At 52.9% G+C, this 18,322-nt stretch overlaps 1 protein-coding gene across 7 annotated transcripts; it reads left to right on the top strand.

Annotated features, from left to right (window-relative positions):
- Window positions 1–944: 944 nt before the first annotated feature.
- On the top strand, window positions 945–14,881 carry TAL1 (TAL bHLH transcription factor 1, erythroid differentiation factor). 7 transcript variants are annotated; one of them, XM_068953067.1, is made up of 8 exons: window positions 945–1,227; window positions 2,704–2,828; window positions 4,182–4,230; window positions 4,699–4,833; window positions 5,682–5,853; window positions 5,959–6,113; window positions 6,614–6,705; window positions 11,563–14,881. In XM_068953067.1, exons 3-8 carry the CDS (start codon window positions 4,202–4,204, stop codon window positions 11,979–11,981), a joined length of 1,002 nt encoding a protein of 333 aa, XP_068809168.1. In that variant the 5' UTR covers window positions 945–1,227; window positions 2,704–2,828; window positions 4,182–4,201; the 3' UTR covers window positions 11,982–14,881. The 7 variants fall into 7 exon arrangements, with proteins under 7 accessions (XP_068809168.1, XP_068809165.1, XP_068809169.1 ...); XM_068953064.1 differs by having other exon boundaries at window positions 946–1,227; window positions 5,682–6,113; XM_068953068.1 differs by lacking the exon at window positions 4,699–4,833 and having other exon boundaries at window positions 971–1,227; window positions 5,682–6,113.
- Window positions 14,882–18,322: the final 3,441 nt, after the last annotated feature.

Below are 18,322 nucleotides of genomic sequence, written 5' to 3'. Positions count from 1 at the left end.
TTAAGTTATACAAATTATATGATCTTAGACCAACAGCTCTGAGCACATGAAACAATTTACTGAACTAAAAAAAAAATCTTCCCTAAAACTGCTTTTCCTTCCATAGTGCAGCTTTGAGTAATTTAAAGATGTCTCGGGTTTTTTCTTTTGGTTTTCTTTCTTTCTTTGTTTTATTTCTTTCTCTCTCTCTTTCCTTCCCATAAAGCATTTACTGCAGCCTAAAGTAGAAATACATGTAAGATAAGCTGGCTAATGTCCTGTAGCTGCCTTTTTTCTAATTTATGCTGGCTTCAGTGATAGTGACCGTGTGATGTTGCTTTCTGCAGAGAAATAGAAGGGGTTGAAAACGGGATGTGAACCCATAGGAGCTTCAAGGGTAATGGGACCAAACCCAAACGTGAAGGTGGGGAGAGGGCAGCTGTGTTCAAGGTTTTAGTATTGCTTTTTTTTTTTCCTCCTGTTTCTAGCTGTCATCGTAACGAAAGGAAAAATACTTATAGTGCTTGCTCGAAAAGTCTTGGGCCTGTTTAGAGCTTCTCTTGTGTCTATGTCACTTCGGAGCTTCTTACCCCCGACCGCAGGGCTCGCTACCCCTCGGGCTTGCGAAAGCGCGCAGGGAGGCTGCGCGCCCGCCCTCCCTCCCTCGCCGGCGGTGAGGAGCCCGTCCGGGCCGGGGCCAGGGCCGGGACCGGGACCGGGGCTGCGGCGGGGGCAGCGGCAGCCGCCGGGCCCTCCCTGCGGCACGCCGCTCCCCTGCCGGGGCCGTCCGTGGGGACGGGCTGTGCTGGGGGCCGACGGGGCGGCGATGGCCCCGTTTCTATCTGCGCGCAGAAGATGCTTGGCTTCCTAATCTCCCCAGCCCAGCCCCGGCTGTTCTATCTTTAACACTTCCTGTTGGTTAGAGGAGCCGAGTTGAAAATGGTCGTGTTTCCTGGCTGGAGGCACGGCGGGCCCTCTGGCGCGTCGTGACCGTCTTGCCCCGGCCGGGCCGGCACACACACGCCGCCGCGATCGTGAGGGCTCCTGCCCGCCGGGCTGGGAGAGCGGGGAGGGCTAGGGGAAACCTCTCCCACGGCCGCGTCCAGAGCGGGAGGTTCAGGGGAAGGAGTGAAAGGAAGAATAACAGCTCCGGCATTTCCCCCCTGCAGAAGCGCATGCAGGTGGCGGCGGAGACAATAGCGACCCCAGCGCCCCGGGCACGGCCGCCTCCTCCAAACTGCCCGGCAGGTGCGATCCGTCCCCACCTCCCCATCGACGAACAGGGCCGGAGCTTAGGCGCCCGCTGCCAGGGGGAGGGGAGGGACGCGATCCCGCGGGGACCCGCCGCCCGGACGGGAGCGGGGCGCAGGCACACGCAGCCGCCCGCTCCCCTCGCACCGGCCCAGGGGCTGCCACAGCCTCTCCGGCCCCGCAGCGGGGACCGAGGGGCTTCCCTCGATGTGCTCAGCCCCCGGCTTGTCCTCCCCGTCCGTCTCCTTTAGTAATTTCGTTGACGTTTGGCTGCCCGGGCAGGAGGTTTCTCCAAGGGATCGAAAATCACCTCTTCGCTCTCTGCCCCTCTCTTTTAGACCGATTTATCTTTGGGGGAGAGCGGGAACAAACCCCTGAACCCCCCAGAGAGCCCAATCGCTGCTCCTTCCTTGCTCGAGAGCATCTGGTAATTTGGAGAGGGCTTCAGAGCCGTCCCGCCGCCTGGCAAACGACGGGTGCCCCCGCAACCCCGGGGAACCGCTGCCCTCCCCGTCTCTCCCCTTGCCCCCCGCAGCCTTGGCCGTTCCCAGGCGCAGGATCCTCCCGTCCCCCGGCCCGGAGCCCGCTACCCCGCGCCGAGCCCCGGCCCGACGGGACGCGCTGAGCGGCCTCGCGCGGTGCCTCCGCTCGTGGGGGCCGCTAGGCCGGGCCACCCGGGACGGCTCCTCGCGTCCCTTCCTGCCCTTACCCGGGCCCGTCTCCTCCAGGCCTGGCCCTGAGCCCGGCGGGGAGCTCTGCCCCCCACTCAAGTCCCAAATCCATTCCCTAAGGGTGAGGAGCGCCGGCTTAGCCCCCGCGCAGCCGCCCCCCGAGGGACACCCCCGCCTCACACGGGCACCGCCGCCTCCCCGGCCCGGCAGGGAGCCCGGACAGAGCGCTCGCCCCAGTGCAGCCCCTCACCGAGGACACGTGGCGGGAGGGAGGAAGGCCGGGGATGGGGGTCCCTCTCTCCAAAACATCGCCTCTCGATGGTGCTTTATTTACCACCCCTTGTCCCAAAGCAGCCCACACCCCTTCCCTCTCTCTCAGCATCTCCAATTTATTTTGGCTCATTAAATTTAATTAAGAACAGAGTAGGTGTTCCATATTTAATCAAAAAAAAAAATGCAGGGGCATAATAACCTCCAAGAGGACTAAAATAAAAAATCGCTATTCAGATGTGGGCAGCCACAGTGCAATTTTTTATTACTCTTTTTTTTTTTTTTTTTTGCAGTGTCTTTTTAAGAGCATCTAAGCACACACACATAAAAAGCTAGAAGGCATGCATTCCGGAGTTATTCCTATGCATATCCCTGCAATAATTTTCCGCTTTCCTTCGATAAAATTGCCAAATAATAATGAATCATTTCATAAATAATGGGTTTAGAAGCTTATCAGGGCAGGCGGGCCACTGCTGGGGTTTTATCTCTCTCGGCCACATTGCAGTAGTGTTCCGCTCTCCATACTAAATAGGAAACTGGACGTGATGTGGAATTAGAGCCTACCCAGCTGAAGCCACCCAACACTTACTACAAATATAGCCGTGATGCGTAGGCCACAAAATGGCTCCACTCACTTTTCCCAATGAAAAGCAAATGGTGAGTAGAGAGGAATCCGGCCCTGCGACAGGCTGGGGGTGCGGGGGGTGGGCGTTTTCGGGGATTTTGCGGGGCAGAGAGGGGTGCCTGGGGGGGTCTTCTGCACCATGTAATATATAGGTTGGGGGGGAATCCAAAGTCTTCTCTGTGGTTGCTTTTTTTTTTTGTTTGCCTTTTTTTCCCCTTTCTTTCCTTTTTGATGGGGGTAGGTGAGGAGAAAAATATGCCTTTGCCATTTGGAAATAGGGGGGTGGGTTACCCCCGGGGTTGGAGCGAGGAGGGCCCGGTCCGGCCCGGCTGGCCCCAGCCCTTCCCGGGGGGCTCGGCCGGGCCTGTTTACCTTTGCCCAGCGCGGCCTCCCCCCTTATACCGCTCTCTTCCACCCCTTTGGTTTGGGGCGATTTTCCTACAAAGGCACAAAGTGAGAGGTGCATTTCTGGAGTGGAAATTTCCTGCCGATCCGCGGTGGGAAAACAAAAGGAGTTTGCGGAGCAGAAACAAGCGGGGCGGTGAATTAATGCTCCCCATTTTCTCCATGCAATTAACCCCAAACGGAGCCAAAAAAACCCGCGATTTTTTGTCCTTTTTTTTTTTTTTTGTTCGTTATGAAACACAACGAAAGCGGGAGGCAACGCCATCGGGATTATTTCGTTTTTGCCCGAAGGGGAAAAAACATCCCCTTCGTGATTTCGTTTGGCGGAGGGAGGCTGCATTCGCCTTCCTGTTGATCGGCTAAAAAGAAAAGGGCCGGGGCTGAGCGACGGGCGCAGCGAAAACGCCGCGGAGCGCTGGCGTTAATCGGCATCGCCCCCCGTTAGCCGTTAGTTTTTCCGCCCAGCTCAACGGGCGTGGGACAAACGCCGCCGCTATTTGGGAACGGGTCGGTGTGAAAGCAACTCCATCGCCAGCCGCGCCTGGGAGATCCTCCCGAGGCAACCGGGAGTGGAATATGTCGAAAAAAAAATCAGCCTCAATATCAGGACCTTTTATTGTTATTAATTTTAATTTTTAAAGCAGGCGGCGGCTGCAGCGCGCTGAGGCCCGTGTGCGAGGCGGCGGCGGGGTAACGGGGACGCGGAGGCGCGGAGGGGGGCTGTGTCCCCCCGCGCTGCCGCCGGGCAAGGGTGCCCTGCGCGGGCAGGGTACGTGCGCGCCTGCCCACGCGTGTGTCGGGGCTCGCAGCGCAGCCGTCGGGCCGGGCGCGGGGCAGAGGGGCTGCTCCAGCCGGCCGGGGCCTCCCCTCCTCCCCGCCCGTCTGCCCTGCACCCCGCTCGCCATTGATCTTTAGCAACCCGGGCCCACGAGATCCACCCTCTCCTCTCTTCCCCCCCCCCCCCCTTCTCTTCCTCCCAGGATTTAGCAGTTTTATCCCGATGCGGGTGTCCTTCCTCTCTGTAAAGTCGTAAGTACCTTGAGGTGGGAGGAGTAAATTCAGCCTGACACTGAGAGCGCTTTTGTTGAAACAGGAGAGACTTGCGGTGTCCCTACTTAAATATGACACATGTGAGTAATCTCTTCCTATACAATATCGGAATAGTCAATTAGATTTTCTTTCTAGAGGGCTGGTGGGGAGGGGGCTGGAGGGAAGGAAGAAAGCTCGTGCTTTGCGTCTTTTTTCCCCAAGAGAGATGGAGAGATATGGGGAAAAAAATGGTTTTTCCCTCGCAATTCAACGATCGGGTTCAATTAGCCCAGCAGAAACGAGGGGGAAAAAAAACCCAACCCAAACCAGCAGGAAGATTGGAAATGAGACTCGAAATATCTTCAATTTTTTGGTCCGCGAAGCCCTTATTTACAGGAAAAATCCGAATGAGGCGGGTAGTGGGAGAAATTACATGGAAATAGTCGCGATATCCCTCCCTCCGCTCAGCGTTAGGTGCCTTGTCCCGATAATAATCGTTATAATTGAGAAGGGAACGGGGGACGCTGGAGACAATCATGTGCAATCGCTTATGAAAGGCTGCTCCGTGCAAAGCGACTGGCCTCTTCCTTCTTCCTGCATTAGGTAATGCATGGGGGGGATTTACTTGGCTATATATTGTTTTAACCCCCTCTCCCCCAAAAAGGTGACTCGAGCTATATTTTGCTGTTTAAAAAAGACAAGCAAACAAAAAAACCAAAACACAAATAAAACACTAAAATTAGGAGGAGAAGCCGTCCTGCGGGCCCAGCCGGGGCTGCCTGGGCCTGGGCGGGTGCCCGGCGCCGGGCTGCTCCCGGCGGCCCGTGTCCCCGTACGCCGGGGCCGCAGCGTGTCCGGCGCGGGGGGAGCCGCGGACTCCGCTTGGGCAGCGAACAAAGCGGGAGGCTTTAAAACGGGCAGCGGTTCCCCACAGCGAGGCACTGCGCCTTCTCCCACCCCGTCGTGATTTGCCCGCATAATGTAATGTACGTCCCGTTGAAAGCATTCCACGTTGACGCTGAAACGGCCCTTCTCGGCGCACAGGCGCGGCCTCTGCGCGCGTTTCTTCACCGCGGCTTTGCGGCGACTGTGGCATCAGCAGCATTTCTCTTTCAGCGCCCCGCGGCTCTGCCGAGGGCGAGCGGCCGCCGCGGGCGGGCGATGCGGCAGCCGCCGCGGCACCCCGGGGCGGGGAGCGGCTGGCCCGCGGGTCCGGCCGTTCCACGACGTCACGGCTCGGTGGAGTCCGGGCGTTCCATGACGTCACGTCTCGGTGGGTCCCGAGCGTTCCATGACGTCAGGGCGCCTGCCGGCTCCGCGGGGTCCAGGCGCTCGGCGAGGGAGGGCGCGGGCGCGGCACCACGACGGCGCGGGGCACCGCGCGGTTCCTTCCCGCTCCGGCGTCGGGGCGGCCCCGCTCGACCACCCCTCACCGCTGCCTCTCTCCGCAGGACGATGGACAGGCCGCCCGCCCCGCCGCCGCCCCCCAGTGACCCCCGCGATGCCCGGCCCCCCCGGCGGCACGAGTCGGAAGCGGAAAACACGAGCGAGCCGGAGAGCAGCCGCGGGGGGATGGAGGCGCCGGGAGACCCCCAGCTGCTGCTCAACGGGGCGGCCAAGGAGGCGGGCCGGCCCTCCCCCGGGCCCCCCGCCGCCGCCGTGCCCGTCATCGAGCTGGTGCGCCGGGGGGGCTCGCTGGACATAAAAGGCCGGGAGGCGCCGGGGGAGGCGATGCAGAGAGCGCCGGGCGCCGAGCCGTGCCGCGCCGCCGAGGCTGCCTGCGAGGCCCGCATGGTGCAGCTGAGCCCCCCCGCGCTCCCGCTGCAGCCCCCCGGCAGGGCCATGCTCTACAACCTGGGCCAGCCGCTGGCCACCATCAACAGGTCCGTGCCCCGCGCTCGGCCCCTGGTCCCGCTGTCCCGGGGTGCCCGGGAGCGGGGGGGGGTCCCTTTCCCTGCGCGGGACTCTGCATGTCCTAGTCACTGCGGGGTTGCATGCTTCTAACTTTGCGAAAGAAGAAAGGAAAAGCAAAACAAAGCAAAAAAATCCCAAAGCCAAACTAGCGGCTGTCCTACCTAGAAGAAAAAATTATCCGCAGCCAGAACAGATATTAGACGTTTAGGTCGTGATCCCCCATTGAAACGTAGCGCAGGAAGTAAAAGGGGCTGTAAGCAAACGTGATGCTTGCCAGGGGCTGCTTGATACCCGCGGGCGCTCTCTCAGCTCCGTGTCCGCGGGTTATCCCGCGGATAAGTGCGGGGGACGAGGGAAATCCCTCGCTGCGGCGCGGCGGGCTCCGCGCCCCGCCGCTGCCCGCGGGCAGAGCCGCCCGCCGGGCGCGGAGCCGAGCGCGCCCTCACCGCTCTCCGCCTCTCGTCCGCAGCGGGTTCTTCGGGGAGCCGGACTCCTTCTCCATGTACGGCGGCAACCGCGTCAAGAGGAGACCCTCCCCGTACGAGATGGAGATCACCGACGGTGAGAGCTTTCTGCCCGCGCCTGCGGTCGCTGCTTCTGGGTGGGGGGGTTGGCTGTGGGTTGAAGTGGGTAAATTGCTGCACGGTGCTCGGAGCCGGAGATGAAACCCCAAATCCTAACGGGAACAGAGGGTCCCGGTGATGGCACGGTAGCTCGCCCCACTCTGGTTAGGGTTCCTGGGTAGCAGAGCCCGGATCCGTCCCAGCTACCGGCCAGCAGCGCGCTCTGCGCATCTGCTCTCACTCAGCAAAGCAAGTCAGCGCACGGGTAATTACATCCCCGTTCTGCAAATTGCTTTGAGTTTAAATCCAAAGGAACCACTAAATTTAAGTCTTTGAAAGTGCAAAGGCTGAATTAGGGCCATTGTAGCGACATGCTGTGTTTGCAAACCCTTTCAGCCAAGAGACATTCATAATGCAGACCACAGCCTTTTGTAGGAAGATCCAAACTGTCTTTAAATTGCCTAGGAGCAAAAGAATAAGCCTGTGCTAAGCTCTGCGGGGCCAAAACTGGATAGTGGCTAGTACCTTTGCTAGCTTGTCTGAAGCCTGATTCAGTATAACCAACGCAGTGCTGCAGCCTGCTGAGCAGAAATAGGCTGCGTGGGCCCGGTCTCGTGCCAGAGTCCGGGACCAGGAGCAGAAGCTGATGCTGACAAGTTTGGTGTCCGAGCAGGAAGCCCGGGCTGGGGATCCCCGGGGATCCCTGTCAGGCTGGAAAGATAATTTCAAAGAAAAGAAGACAGTAAAAAGGCAGGATAGGATCCTGTTACCTTTCCCAAGCAGCCGACTCGGTTTGCAGGAGTCTCCACGCAGGAGGAAGTGCTGCACGTGCAAATGGGTACATGCAAGAACAATTTGCACGTGGAAGACTGACACATTTATCTGCAGCGTTAGCAGTCCATACAAATGAGATCCATCGAAGCATTTTCTCTTTAGCAATTGTAAGTGGTGTATTTCAATCACCAAGAGCCAGACAATTCCCTCTCTCCTTTCACCTTGCTCTCCCTTTCTTTCTACCTAGTTAATCTAAGGTCAGATCAAATTGTAATCCACATCATTTTAAAATAATATAGTATGAAACTGTGAGCTCTTTGCATTTTCTGTGTACATCAGTCTTTCTGTTCCCACTTTCTTCTGTCTGTCTGGTCTGTTTAGACCGTGGGGCAGAGGTTGTCTCTCACCGTGTGAAAGTACAGCACGTAGTACAAGAAGGTCTGCTTATCTTGGTTTGGATCCACATACTTAATGGTTACAGCTTAGGCTGGGAAACCAGAACACAGCGGTGTCCACCAAATCATGGTGTCTGACTAAAGCTTTAAACCTACCTGCTGTTAAATTAGGTATTAAGGCTTACAGAGATGGTGTGTAACCAAATTGTCAGACAGATGGCTGGATATGTGCTGGCCAGGTAGTGGATTAGGTGTAGAGATTGGGCCCAATCCTGTAGATCGTGTGTCATGTGAATTCACAAGACTAGGAGAAGAATTTGAGGGGGAACAATAGGTGATGCTTCCCAAAAAGGAGCAATAGGTAGGGCTGTGCGTCCTGTGCTGAGACATTTGCACAGTCTGCTCTGATCGTGAGCTGCTGAGCGGCGAATGCAACGCAGCGGAGCCCTGCTCCTGCGGGTCTGCTCAGGTTTCTTAGTGCTCAGGAGAGGCAGGAAGGCTGGGGAGTCTTGCCGGGTGCTTGGTGCTCTCCTATCAGAATGGTAATTGGCAGTCCCCGTGCCTGGGCTCAGTGCTGCAGGGGATGGGGACAGCATGCCTCGATGGGCCCACCTGCCACCTCTGCCAGCCGGGATGGTGGCTTATTCCAGCACTTAAGAAAAGAGCAATAACTCAAGGGTCTGCTGGTGGACTGGAAATGTCTCGGTGGTTTCTTAGAAGGCAGCATGTCACCAGTAGCATCACAGCAGCTCCTGCTGCACATCGGGCACCCTGCTTGCACCAGCTGGCTGTGCTGCTTCCTCTGCTCCTCCTCCTTCGTTACCTTAGGAGAAACAGTGCTGGAGCCTTTAGAAAAGGGGCTAAAGAAGGAAAAATCCTGGAACTCCACCACTAAAGTGAGAATAAGTCCTGAAGCCAGGCTGAAAATTCCTCTGTAGGAAAAAGAGTGATGGTTTGGGCAAGTGTTTTTTTATCTGTTTTTGGAAAAGTTTGGTCCGCTGAATAAGTTTGCAAAATACATATAAATAAAGTCACAAAAATATAGAAAAATGTCTGCAGAAATATTCTGTAACTTTGGAAGCTCACCTTTTTACTAATTTTCCTTGGATCTTTATCTGCAATTTAAAAAAATATCAATCAGAGCAAAATCCAGGCAAAAATTTTTTAAGGCAAATGCTTGGATTAATTATGAAACAAGTTTCATTGTGAGGAAAAAATGTCTTCTGTTGTAACATAGACAAGCTATGAAGCATTTTGAATTTCTCCATTGCTTGAAATGTTTTGGTCAGACCCTCATCTCTGCCTAAAAGATATATTTTAATTCAGTTACTGGCTTTGGTGCAGGAATCAAAAATATTAGTAGTATCAATTTATGTTATGCACCAGAGTTTATTTTAGGTTCCCCTAGATAAAAACAGACAGGTCTTTCTTCTGATTTCAATATTTATGAATAAATTAACTTCTAATGAATGAAGTATGTAGTTTGTGCCTGTGAAGACTGAATCGATCTCCTGAGATTTTTGAACAACTAACAGTATCTGAAGTTTTTTCTCATACCCTTTCAAAAATGGGTAAAAAGATTTAAAGTACATCTCCCTCTAGATTCAAGGCTGACTTCTCTTTTAGCTGGAAGGAGTGTTTAAGTGTTGAAACTATTGCATTATTGTAGCAGATTGTAGCATGTTCTCTAACTGTGCTGGGCAACCTGCTGTAGCTGGAGCCCCATTAGTTCCCCCCCCCCCCCCGCCTTGCCCCGGGGCGCAGTGAGCTGTATAAACCCCGAACGAGAAACTTTCTCTTTCCCTGAGCCCTTGCACATTAGTTCTTTCAAAGGACAATTACATGCTATCTGGAGGTGGAAAGTTGGCGTTATTAAAGCATTAGACCTGGATCTGAGAGGTCTGAGATGAGTTTCTTGTTCCGGCATCCCCTATCTTATCCTGGGGGGGGGGGGGGGGGGCGCTGTGTGGTCTGGGCTATGGTACTTCTCCTCCTGAGCACAGCTGAGGAGATGCTTGCAAAGCCCCCAGCTGCCAGGATCCCAGGAAGCCCTTAACCATCGAATACCCCCTAAGAAAGGAGGGAGAGAAAAGGAAAGTTTTTGGCTTCTATTTTTGATTTGTTTCTTTTTATGGCAGTTCTCACTGTCACGCACAGTGTTGAACTTATCACAGCACTCGCGGTCAGGAAGAGCATGGTTCCTCCCCGTGCCTTGACAGACACCTGGGCTTTTCTTTCTCCTCAGAGCAGTGAGCAGGGTCTTCTCTTAGAGTCAGGTGGACGCAACCTGTGCCCTGAGGTCCTGTGCTGGCAAGGCAGGGGCGATCTCGGGCCTCCCCATTTTCCACTTCTTTAGCTGTTTTATTTCTTTGCCTGGATTATTTTCACCCTCGGTGAGTGGGTAGGGAAGATTCCCAATGAAGACAAGCACTGTGGCTCCTGGAGATGCTATGGTAACATCTCTGCATGCCTAACCCGTTCAACTGCTTTCAGGAGAAGCTGGTAGCTTTGTTCTGCTGCAGTAGTCGCTTTGGTCGCTCAGAAGTGCGTCCCTATGCAGACCCCCTGCCGAGTGGGTATTTCGTGTGATGCACTAGAGGGTTCATGTTCCCCTGAGGGGGAGAAAGTGTGATGGGTGTTCAGCCAGCTGTAACATTAGGATTCCTGTTCTCAGGCATGCCAGGTGGGATCTATCAAGACACAGCCTGATTAGGATATTTCAAAAATTGCATCTGCTCAGCTGCTTTGCTGCAGCCAAAACAGCCAAGAATTTTGCAATATAATAGTCATGACTAAATGCCCCCCCCACTTCCGGTTGCTAGATCCACTAGGTGATGGAATATCTGTCAGCTTAAACAACTAAGCACAGTCAGGGATGTATTTCCACCAGGATCAGTAGGTAGGCAAGTGTTTCAGAGGCTGGGCAACGAGGGAGAGGTGGTGCGTGAGTGGGATTATCCCAGCCCATCCTTTAGGGTAGAACTCATTCATGTGTTACTTGAATGTCTTTGCTTTGTACTTTGTGATGTTTTTCATTACATGTGATGCTTCCCATCTTACAGTGGGTTCTGCAATGGTTGGTGTTCTAAAGTTTCATGAAATTGTTGTGTCCTTCCACTGTTAGAGCCTCATGGAGGCAAGTTTGGAAAGGACGCAGTAAAAAGAAAAACATCTTATCATAGGTTCTCCTTGCATAGATCGGTTTCCATGGACCTAAGGATCTGCAGTCCTGATGGAGATTTACAGCTTTGCTGCTCCCATAGGACGGTGCTCATGGGTAGGTGCCTCTAGTATTAGCACAGAGGCAATGTTTGACTCATGCCAATAGGAGTTACTCTGACAGTCCAAAAGGAGAATAGATGTGGATCCATCTGGTATTACCTGTGCTTTTTGCTCATGTATCATGGCCCAACCCGTCCTCATTGGAGAGCTAAATTTAGGCAACTCAACAGACATCTGTAAAGACAGAAGCCAATTTTTTCACTCCCATTGGATTGAATAGAAGCTATGGATATCTCAGCTCCTCAAGATAGCTTCCAGTGAGCTGTAAACGCTTATTTCACTGCCTTGGTAATGAATCATGTGACTAAAATGAACCAGTGAATTTGGGAAACTGTTACCTGTGCAGTGCAGTAATAAATGGCCTGTTAAGTGCTGCTTCTAATTCTGCACCATTGCAATTGCAGGTCCTCATACAAAAGTGGTTCGCCGCATTTTTACCAATAGCCGGGAGAGGTGGAGACAGCAGAATGTCAATGGAGCTTTTGCAGAGCTTCGCAAACTCATCCCTACTCACCCACCTGACAAGAAACTGAGCAAGAATGAGATTTTACGCCTGGCTATGAAATACATCAACTTCCTGGCCAAGCTGCTCAACGACCAGGAGGAAGAAGGAAACCAAAGGGGCAAGGTGAACAAAGACTCTGGGATAGTCCAGGAAGATCTCCTGCAGGACATGTTGTCTCCTAACTCTAGCTGTGGAAGTTCTTTAGATGGAGCAGCAAGCCCAGACAGCTTCACGGAAGAACATGAAACACTAGATTCAAAGCACACACGGAGCATGCATCACTCCATTCTCCCTGTAGAAGGCAACGCGCAACGATGATGACCTTCCAAACTGCTCCTAAAGCACAAAGGGAAAAGGAAGACCTAAGTATGTGGATACTGGAATTTGTACCCTTGGAATTTCTGACTCTGCATTACAGAAGGCCTCGGGGACTTGGGCTCTGAGTTCTCGCAGCCCCAGGACTGAGAGGACAGTGAGTTGGCTGAGAACAAGACCAAAACAGATTGACGTTCGACATTTAGGTACGTGATCGTACAAAGAAGAAAAGCATTGAAGTCATCTTCATTGTACATATTGCCATGATTTGACTCTGAGGAGGGGAATGAAACACAGCCAACACCTCTCCAGCATTTAGAGGGTTTTCAGACCATCTGACAATTGTCATTTTTTAAACAGAATATTCACCCAGCTGAGACACGAAACATGAAATTCCTCTTTCACTGCCAACTGAGGCCACTGACGCTTTCCAGCGGCATGTGGCACTGGAGACTGCTGAAATCTGTCAGTGCTACTGCATTTCTCCAGCCTGTGGCAAAGAAGTATATGCAACTTGTCTGAGCAGAAGCTGTGGCAACGTGTTCATGTTGTCTGAAAGCTTTTGACTGTACCTTTTTAAAGAGGTGAAAAATACCCTCAGCAAAAGAACTATTAAAAGGATTAAGACTTTTTCTTTTTCTCTTCCTTTTTTTTTCCCTCTTTTTTCTTAAACCTAACTTTGAATTGTTTGGGGTGTTGTATTTATGATGCGGGATTACTTCTGTTTAATACCGTCATGCAGTATCCACTGAACAAAAAGGTACATAGGTGTTTTCTGCTCTCCACCGCCCTCCGAGTCCCTGATCCTTGTGCTGATAACATACAGCTGGTGAGAGTCAAGGCCTGTAGTGGTCACCTAGAGCTTTCCCAGTGGCTTCTGTAGGGCAGAGCTTCTTTCAAGGAAGATGAATTTCAGAATTAGTAAGGAAAAAAATTACTAGGGAAGCTTCCCCTTGGACCTGGGGACTCCTTTTTTTGATTAAAAAAGCAACAAAAGACAATATCAATAGTGTAACAACAGTGTGTGTGTACATAGGGTTATAAAAAGGTTTTAATGGTATACTTTGAATTTTTTGTTTTTATTGTGTGAAAATGGTGATAGTTCACCTCTGCCAATTCTCACAGGCTGGATTTCAGGCCCTGGATTCAAATTAAGGCATTAGTCGGATCCTTGTCTGCCCGAGGCTGGTAAGAGGCCACAGCTTCTCACAATCTTGGGGTGAAATGCTAATAGTGCTGATGGGATTACCCGCCGTTCCCAAGAATTTAGATAGCTGCAAAATTGATAAGCCTGATCATGCTAAAACAGGAATAATCCTCTGACCACCGCTGCCCTCCAGAAGGGCATTTGAGAAACAAAAAAACTCAAAAGCAGGAGGTGGTTTCATGACCCCTAGAAACTGGTGCTGTTCCACTGGCTGCAAGTACGATGCTGACTGATGTGAGCTGAGGACTTCGCCTGTGCCCACCCCAGGCCCCGTACAGGCATCCCGCGCCCATTGCCTAAGGACTGACAGAGCGATTGCCCCAGGCCCATCCATTCCCTATGCAGAGATTTCAAGGCAAAGAAATCTCCACCGTGTCACAGTAAAAAAATACCCCATTCTTTGTAAGGGAAAAGTACGCAGAGCGAGGACCCTTTCCATCATGCTAATTCCTTTCCGGAGATGCTGAGGTACAAGGAAGCGCAGAGGATTTGTGTGTGTGTGCGAGAATTCAGGCCCGTTATTTGCAAGCTAGATCCAGGCTTACTTTGGAGTTTAGTCATTTCTATTCCTTGTTTTTAACTCTTTGCACCTCTTTGTAAATAATATATGTAAGGCTGGCTTTTCTCAACAGAGTGCGCTGAGTGGAAAGTATTGCCCGGGAAGGGATCCCAGCACGGACAAGGGTTTCCAGCTACCCCCTCATATCCTCCGAAACTGGAAGCCTCACTGATCTTAAATCAGGGAAAAGGAGGAAAAATCCTTCCCAGGTCAAGATCGCTTCTATATGGAGATTTTTAATAAGAGGGGCTACCTGGTGGGGCTGGGAAAGGGCAGAGGTACCTGGTGATGAAACGATGCCGAGGAAGAAGAGAGGCTGCTACCAGTCCCACGTTTTGGGCTGTTTGTTATGGGCTTGTCCGGGTCTGAGGGGCAGAAGAGGAGGGCAGAGGGGTTTCAATAGGAGCCCAGTGCCCGTAGCCAGGGTTGTGGGGCACGGCCCCGAGCCACTGCTGGCCAGGGTCCCCTCGGACGCTGCTTGCAAATGCTGGCCCTCCTTGGGAGGGGGAGAGACGCTGTCACACAGGTAAAGCCATATTCTCAGTTTTAAACCCTTTCCGGGGGAAATTATTGCAAGGAAAATCACCAATGCTCAGAATTTCCTCATTCCCCACATTTTTTTTTCTTTTCGGTAGCTGAAAAGTTAACAAAATGGTACAACCTTTCCAACATGAACATGAACACACGTACATGCGCACGCGCACACACACACACCCCTGTTTGTAGCCTCCTAGCAGAACACACCGTAGGCCTCTCTGGGGTATGTATAGTTGTACTTTAATTGTGATTTGAATGGTACATTTTCTCTGTCCATCTTTCCTCCTGCCTGCTTTATGTCTCGGTGTGTGGAACATCACCCCGTTTCTGTTTGAAACAGCACTTTCGGTCAATGTCGTACCGTGTGGTTGAATTCTCTTCTTACGATTTTTTTCAGCCCTGTCCCTTTCTCTCCCACCTTCCCCTTTGATTTCTGCATTTTTTCTGCAGAAATGAAGTAACCAGACCTGGTACCCTGATTCTCGACCCACTGTGGATGTGCTATTTAGAAAACACATTTGTTGTAATGTGTGTGTATATATAAATATATATATATAATGAATATATCAAGGATATTTCTAAATAAAGTTTTACAAAGCAGCCTCCGCTTGCTTTCTTCCTCTCTCCCATCTTGTTGCTCAGCAGTTTGGTCTCTCACTGGTGTGCTTTACGGGGCAGAAGCCCTAGGACAGCCCGTATCCAGCCACCAAAAGTCACGAGGCAGGCAGCAAAAAGCTTGCAAGGTGTTTTACTAAATCTCAAAAGATCAGGGTGGGAACGTTGGTTTGTTCTTTTAAGTTTAAAAAAAAAAAATCGAGTGAACATCCCAGGTTTTTGCCACGTGCTGCCGAGCTCCCGGGCTGGTGGCAGGGTGCCTGCGCGAGGGCTCACGCCAGCGTTGCCTCGGTCCCTATTTGTGTCCTTCGTGCAGACAGGAGACCTGGCCCAGGTGCAGAGAGAGAGCTTGACGCACAAAACCGCCCGGCGCTGCCGCCAGCCCCGCGTCCTGTCTCCGGCTGGGGCCAGCGGCTTTTTACCCCCGGCTCGGATTTTAGAGAACAATTAGGAGGAAGGGAGCGCGAGGAGGGCAGGAAGGAAGGAGAGCTGTGAGGCAATCCTCCTGCTTCATGTGATCGTTACAAACGAGCGCGTTGTTATTCACAGCAGAGGATTTGCCAGCCCCAAAGCCTCGGCCGGAGCGGGGCTGGCGTCCCACTCGCTTCGGCCTCCCGCTCTTCCCGCGAGCGGGGACCGTGCTGCCATCCCTGGGAGAGGGGCTTTGGGGGGTGCTGCTTCCAGGCAGCGTTCAGCCACAGTTTAGTAGGCGATGACAGCAATTCCTTTCTTAAAAAAAAACCAAAACCTTATTACAGCTATGTGGACAAATACTTTAAAAACCGCTTGAGCCTGTGACTTTAGTCACAGAGCGTTTCAGGCTAAGAGGTGGGTTGAAAACCCGTGTGTGTGCGTAACTCCAGCACAGCCCCGCTGAGAAGGGCCTGGCCGTGGGACAGGTTAACGGCAATGGCACTACAGGCTTATTCTTGGTTTGATTTCTACGATTTTCTAAGTCACTAACTCTCGAAACAACCCAGCCCACCGACAGCAGCAGCCAGCCCTGCAGGCAGCCACCGTTGGCAGGTTTCCCCTGGGAGCGCTCGCTGGCGTGGGGACAACGCGGGCAACGTCCGCGGCCGTGGGGCAGCAAACGCCCGTCCGTGTTTATCTGAGGTTGGCCGATCGCTGCTGCACAGCTGGCTTAACCCCCCGTCCTGCTGTCCTGCCGGAAAGAGCTGATAGCTCGCGCGCGGTTTATCTCCCCTTCCCACCTCCCTGCCTGCGCCCTCCCTCCCTTTCCTCGCCAGGAAAGCTCTCCTTCCCACCTCCCCCCGCCGCTTAGTCCTTCCTTACACGAAAACAGCCTTCGCAGTCATGTTGGCTTGGCCGACAGCACGCTGTTTTGCTCAGGAAGCAAACAGTCAAGGTGAGGGTTTAAAATCGCTCCCTGAACATATGTTTTCAATGACAAGGGCCGGGCGACGCAGAACGGCTGGGCTGGGAGGGGGCAGGAGCTGCCCGTCGTGGGGACGGGAAGGGGTCTGGGGCAGCGGGGAAACACTTCTGCGCTGCGACGTGCTCCACGGTGGTGGCCCCAGAGCCGTTCCTGGTGGCCCTGCAGTGGCCAGGCAACCAACGCTGGAGAAGATCTTCCAGCCTGGCCCACCGGTTGAATGCCTCGGCCCGGGCAATGAGGCTGGAGGAGAGCGCCCGCGAGGTCCTCTCCACAGCTGCGGTCTCCCAGCTGCTTTGCCACCGACAGGCAAGTGTCCATAGAAGCCAGCAAACATCTCCACCTTTTTTTTTTTTAACGTAATTTTTGAAAGTCCTTCCCACTCTTGTCTTCAGGCTGAAAATTTAATTCGTTTTTCAGCAAGCTACTTATATTGGCTTTTTTTACAATGGTTTTGCTTTGCAGAACACCGCTGGGCCTCCACGCTTGGTGTTCTCCCACTAAGTGCGTTAGTTTGGTGTTTGAACTGCACCATTCTGTGGATTCCAATATATGGGAAAAAAAAAACTATTTTTGTTTTGACGTTTACACAAAACACATGAGAAAGCAAGAAACAATACTTAGGGTCCCAGTTTTAACTGCAAAGAAATAACCCAGTGCATCCCCCAGGGCAGAGGGGATGGACATACGCAGAGGTTCGCAGGTAACATTGCCCTTGGGTGCCTCTCCGGGGCAGGAAGGGGCCTGCCAGGGAGGGAGGGGCTCATCTCACCCCATTTTTGGTGTTGGAGGAACCGAACCAGTTGCACGCGCTGTTCTTAAAGGCGACGGGGATTCTGGCCTCTCTCATACTGCGGGAATTTTTCTGGCAAATAGCAGTTTCCTCAAAAACCTGCAGTAAGTGCATTTAAAGGTATTCCGTTTGCCCACATTTCTAACACGCAGTGTCCTAGCAGCACAGGGACAGAATTTAAGCTCTGGGTTACAGAAAATCCCCCTTAACATTGCAGAAAGGAAAACAGTCATATCCTGCCGCAGAGCCCATCATTTTGTGAAATTCTCCTAGAGTATCGTGTTTTCACGGGGTGGTTGTGGTATGGATGAAATCGGACAGCGAGAGAGGAAGGGAAGTGGCATTTAGATAAAAATGAATTAAAAAAAAAAAGAAGAGAGGGTGGGAGGGACATGTAACTCGGAGACAATGAAACGAGAAATGCAAAAAGAAAGTCACCCCAAATTTGGGCAGTTTTTATTTTCAAGCCTCATTATCTGGTTCTAATTACAGCGTCTCTGAAAGAATCATGTTATAGGGCAATCTGAGCTGACACTCCATGCTTCCAAAAAAAAGAAGAAAAAGAACAAGTACCTGCTTTTTTGGTGGGGATTCCCACATTATTTAATTAAAATATGCTCGTTGAACATACAGGACCCAAACATTCCCACCCTCGCAAATGATGAGAAAGCTTCACCTCTTCATCATGATGGCCCATGAACAACGGGAGCAAGCAATTTACTGCTAGCTGGAGCTATTCAATATGTTTCTCTCCCCTGTGGCCGGCAGCGCTCGGCGAGTTATCATCGGCCCTGGCCGATATTCCCACTGCCGGAGAAAGGCTGCAGCCGGCGCACGGGGCCCGGGGGAGAGCGGGGTCAGATGTGGCAGCAGATGAGCCCCGGCCACGCATGGAGCCGGGTCCCGTCCGTCCGTGCCCAGGCGCGGAGGCATTTCTAACCCACGCAGGTGGGCAGGGACAAAGTGAAAAAAAGGAGACATCAGGAAGAGAAAAAGGAGAACTTTTCTTGCTGATTCTTGTTTTTCCGAGAGGTTGTGCAGTGAATAGGATGCTTGAAGGCATCTGCAGGGCAGCGGCTCCGGCTGAAGCTGGGGAGGCCCCGGGCTGACGGCGAAGACGAGGAGATGCTCAGAGACGAGAGAGGGGCTGCGGGCTCAGGACCGGGGGGGACCCACGGGCAAAGCCAGGTTTTGCGGCGGGCACAGCGCGCGGCAGCATCGCAGCCCTGTGCTCATC

This window comes from Struthio camelus, chromosome 8, assembly GCF_040807025.1.
Source record: "Struthio camelus isolate bStrCam1 chromosome 8, bStrCam1.hap1, whole genome shotgun sequence".
Lineage (NCBI taxonomy): Eukaryota > Metazoa > Chordata > Aves > Struthioniformes > Struthionidae > Struthio > Struthio camelus.
This window is presented reverse-complemented; position numbering and strand designations above follow the sequence as displayed.

Bases quoted from the DNA above. Each gene is read 5' to 3' on its own strand.
- TAL1 (XM_068953064.1), top strand. From the start codon at position 4,202: ATGCGGGTGTCCTTCCTCTCTGTAAAGTC. The intron at 4,834-5,681 runs GTAATGCATGGG...CTCTCTCCGCAG, and splicing joins CTTCCTTCTTCCTGCATTAG to GACGATGGACAGGCCGCCCG. The intron at 6,114-6,613 runs GTCCGTGCCCCG...TCTCGTCCGCAG, and splicing joins CCGCTGGCCACCATCAACAG to CGGGTTCTTCGGGGAGCCGG.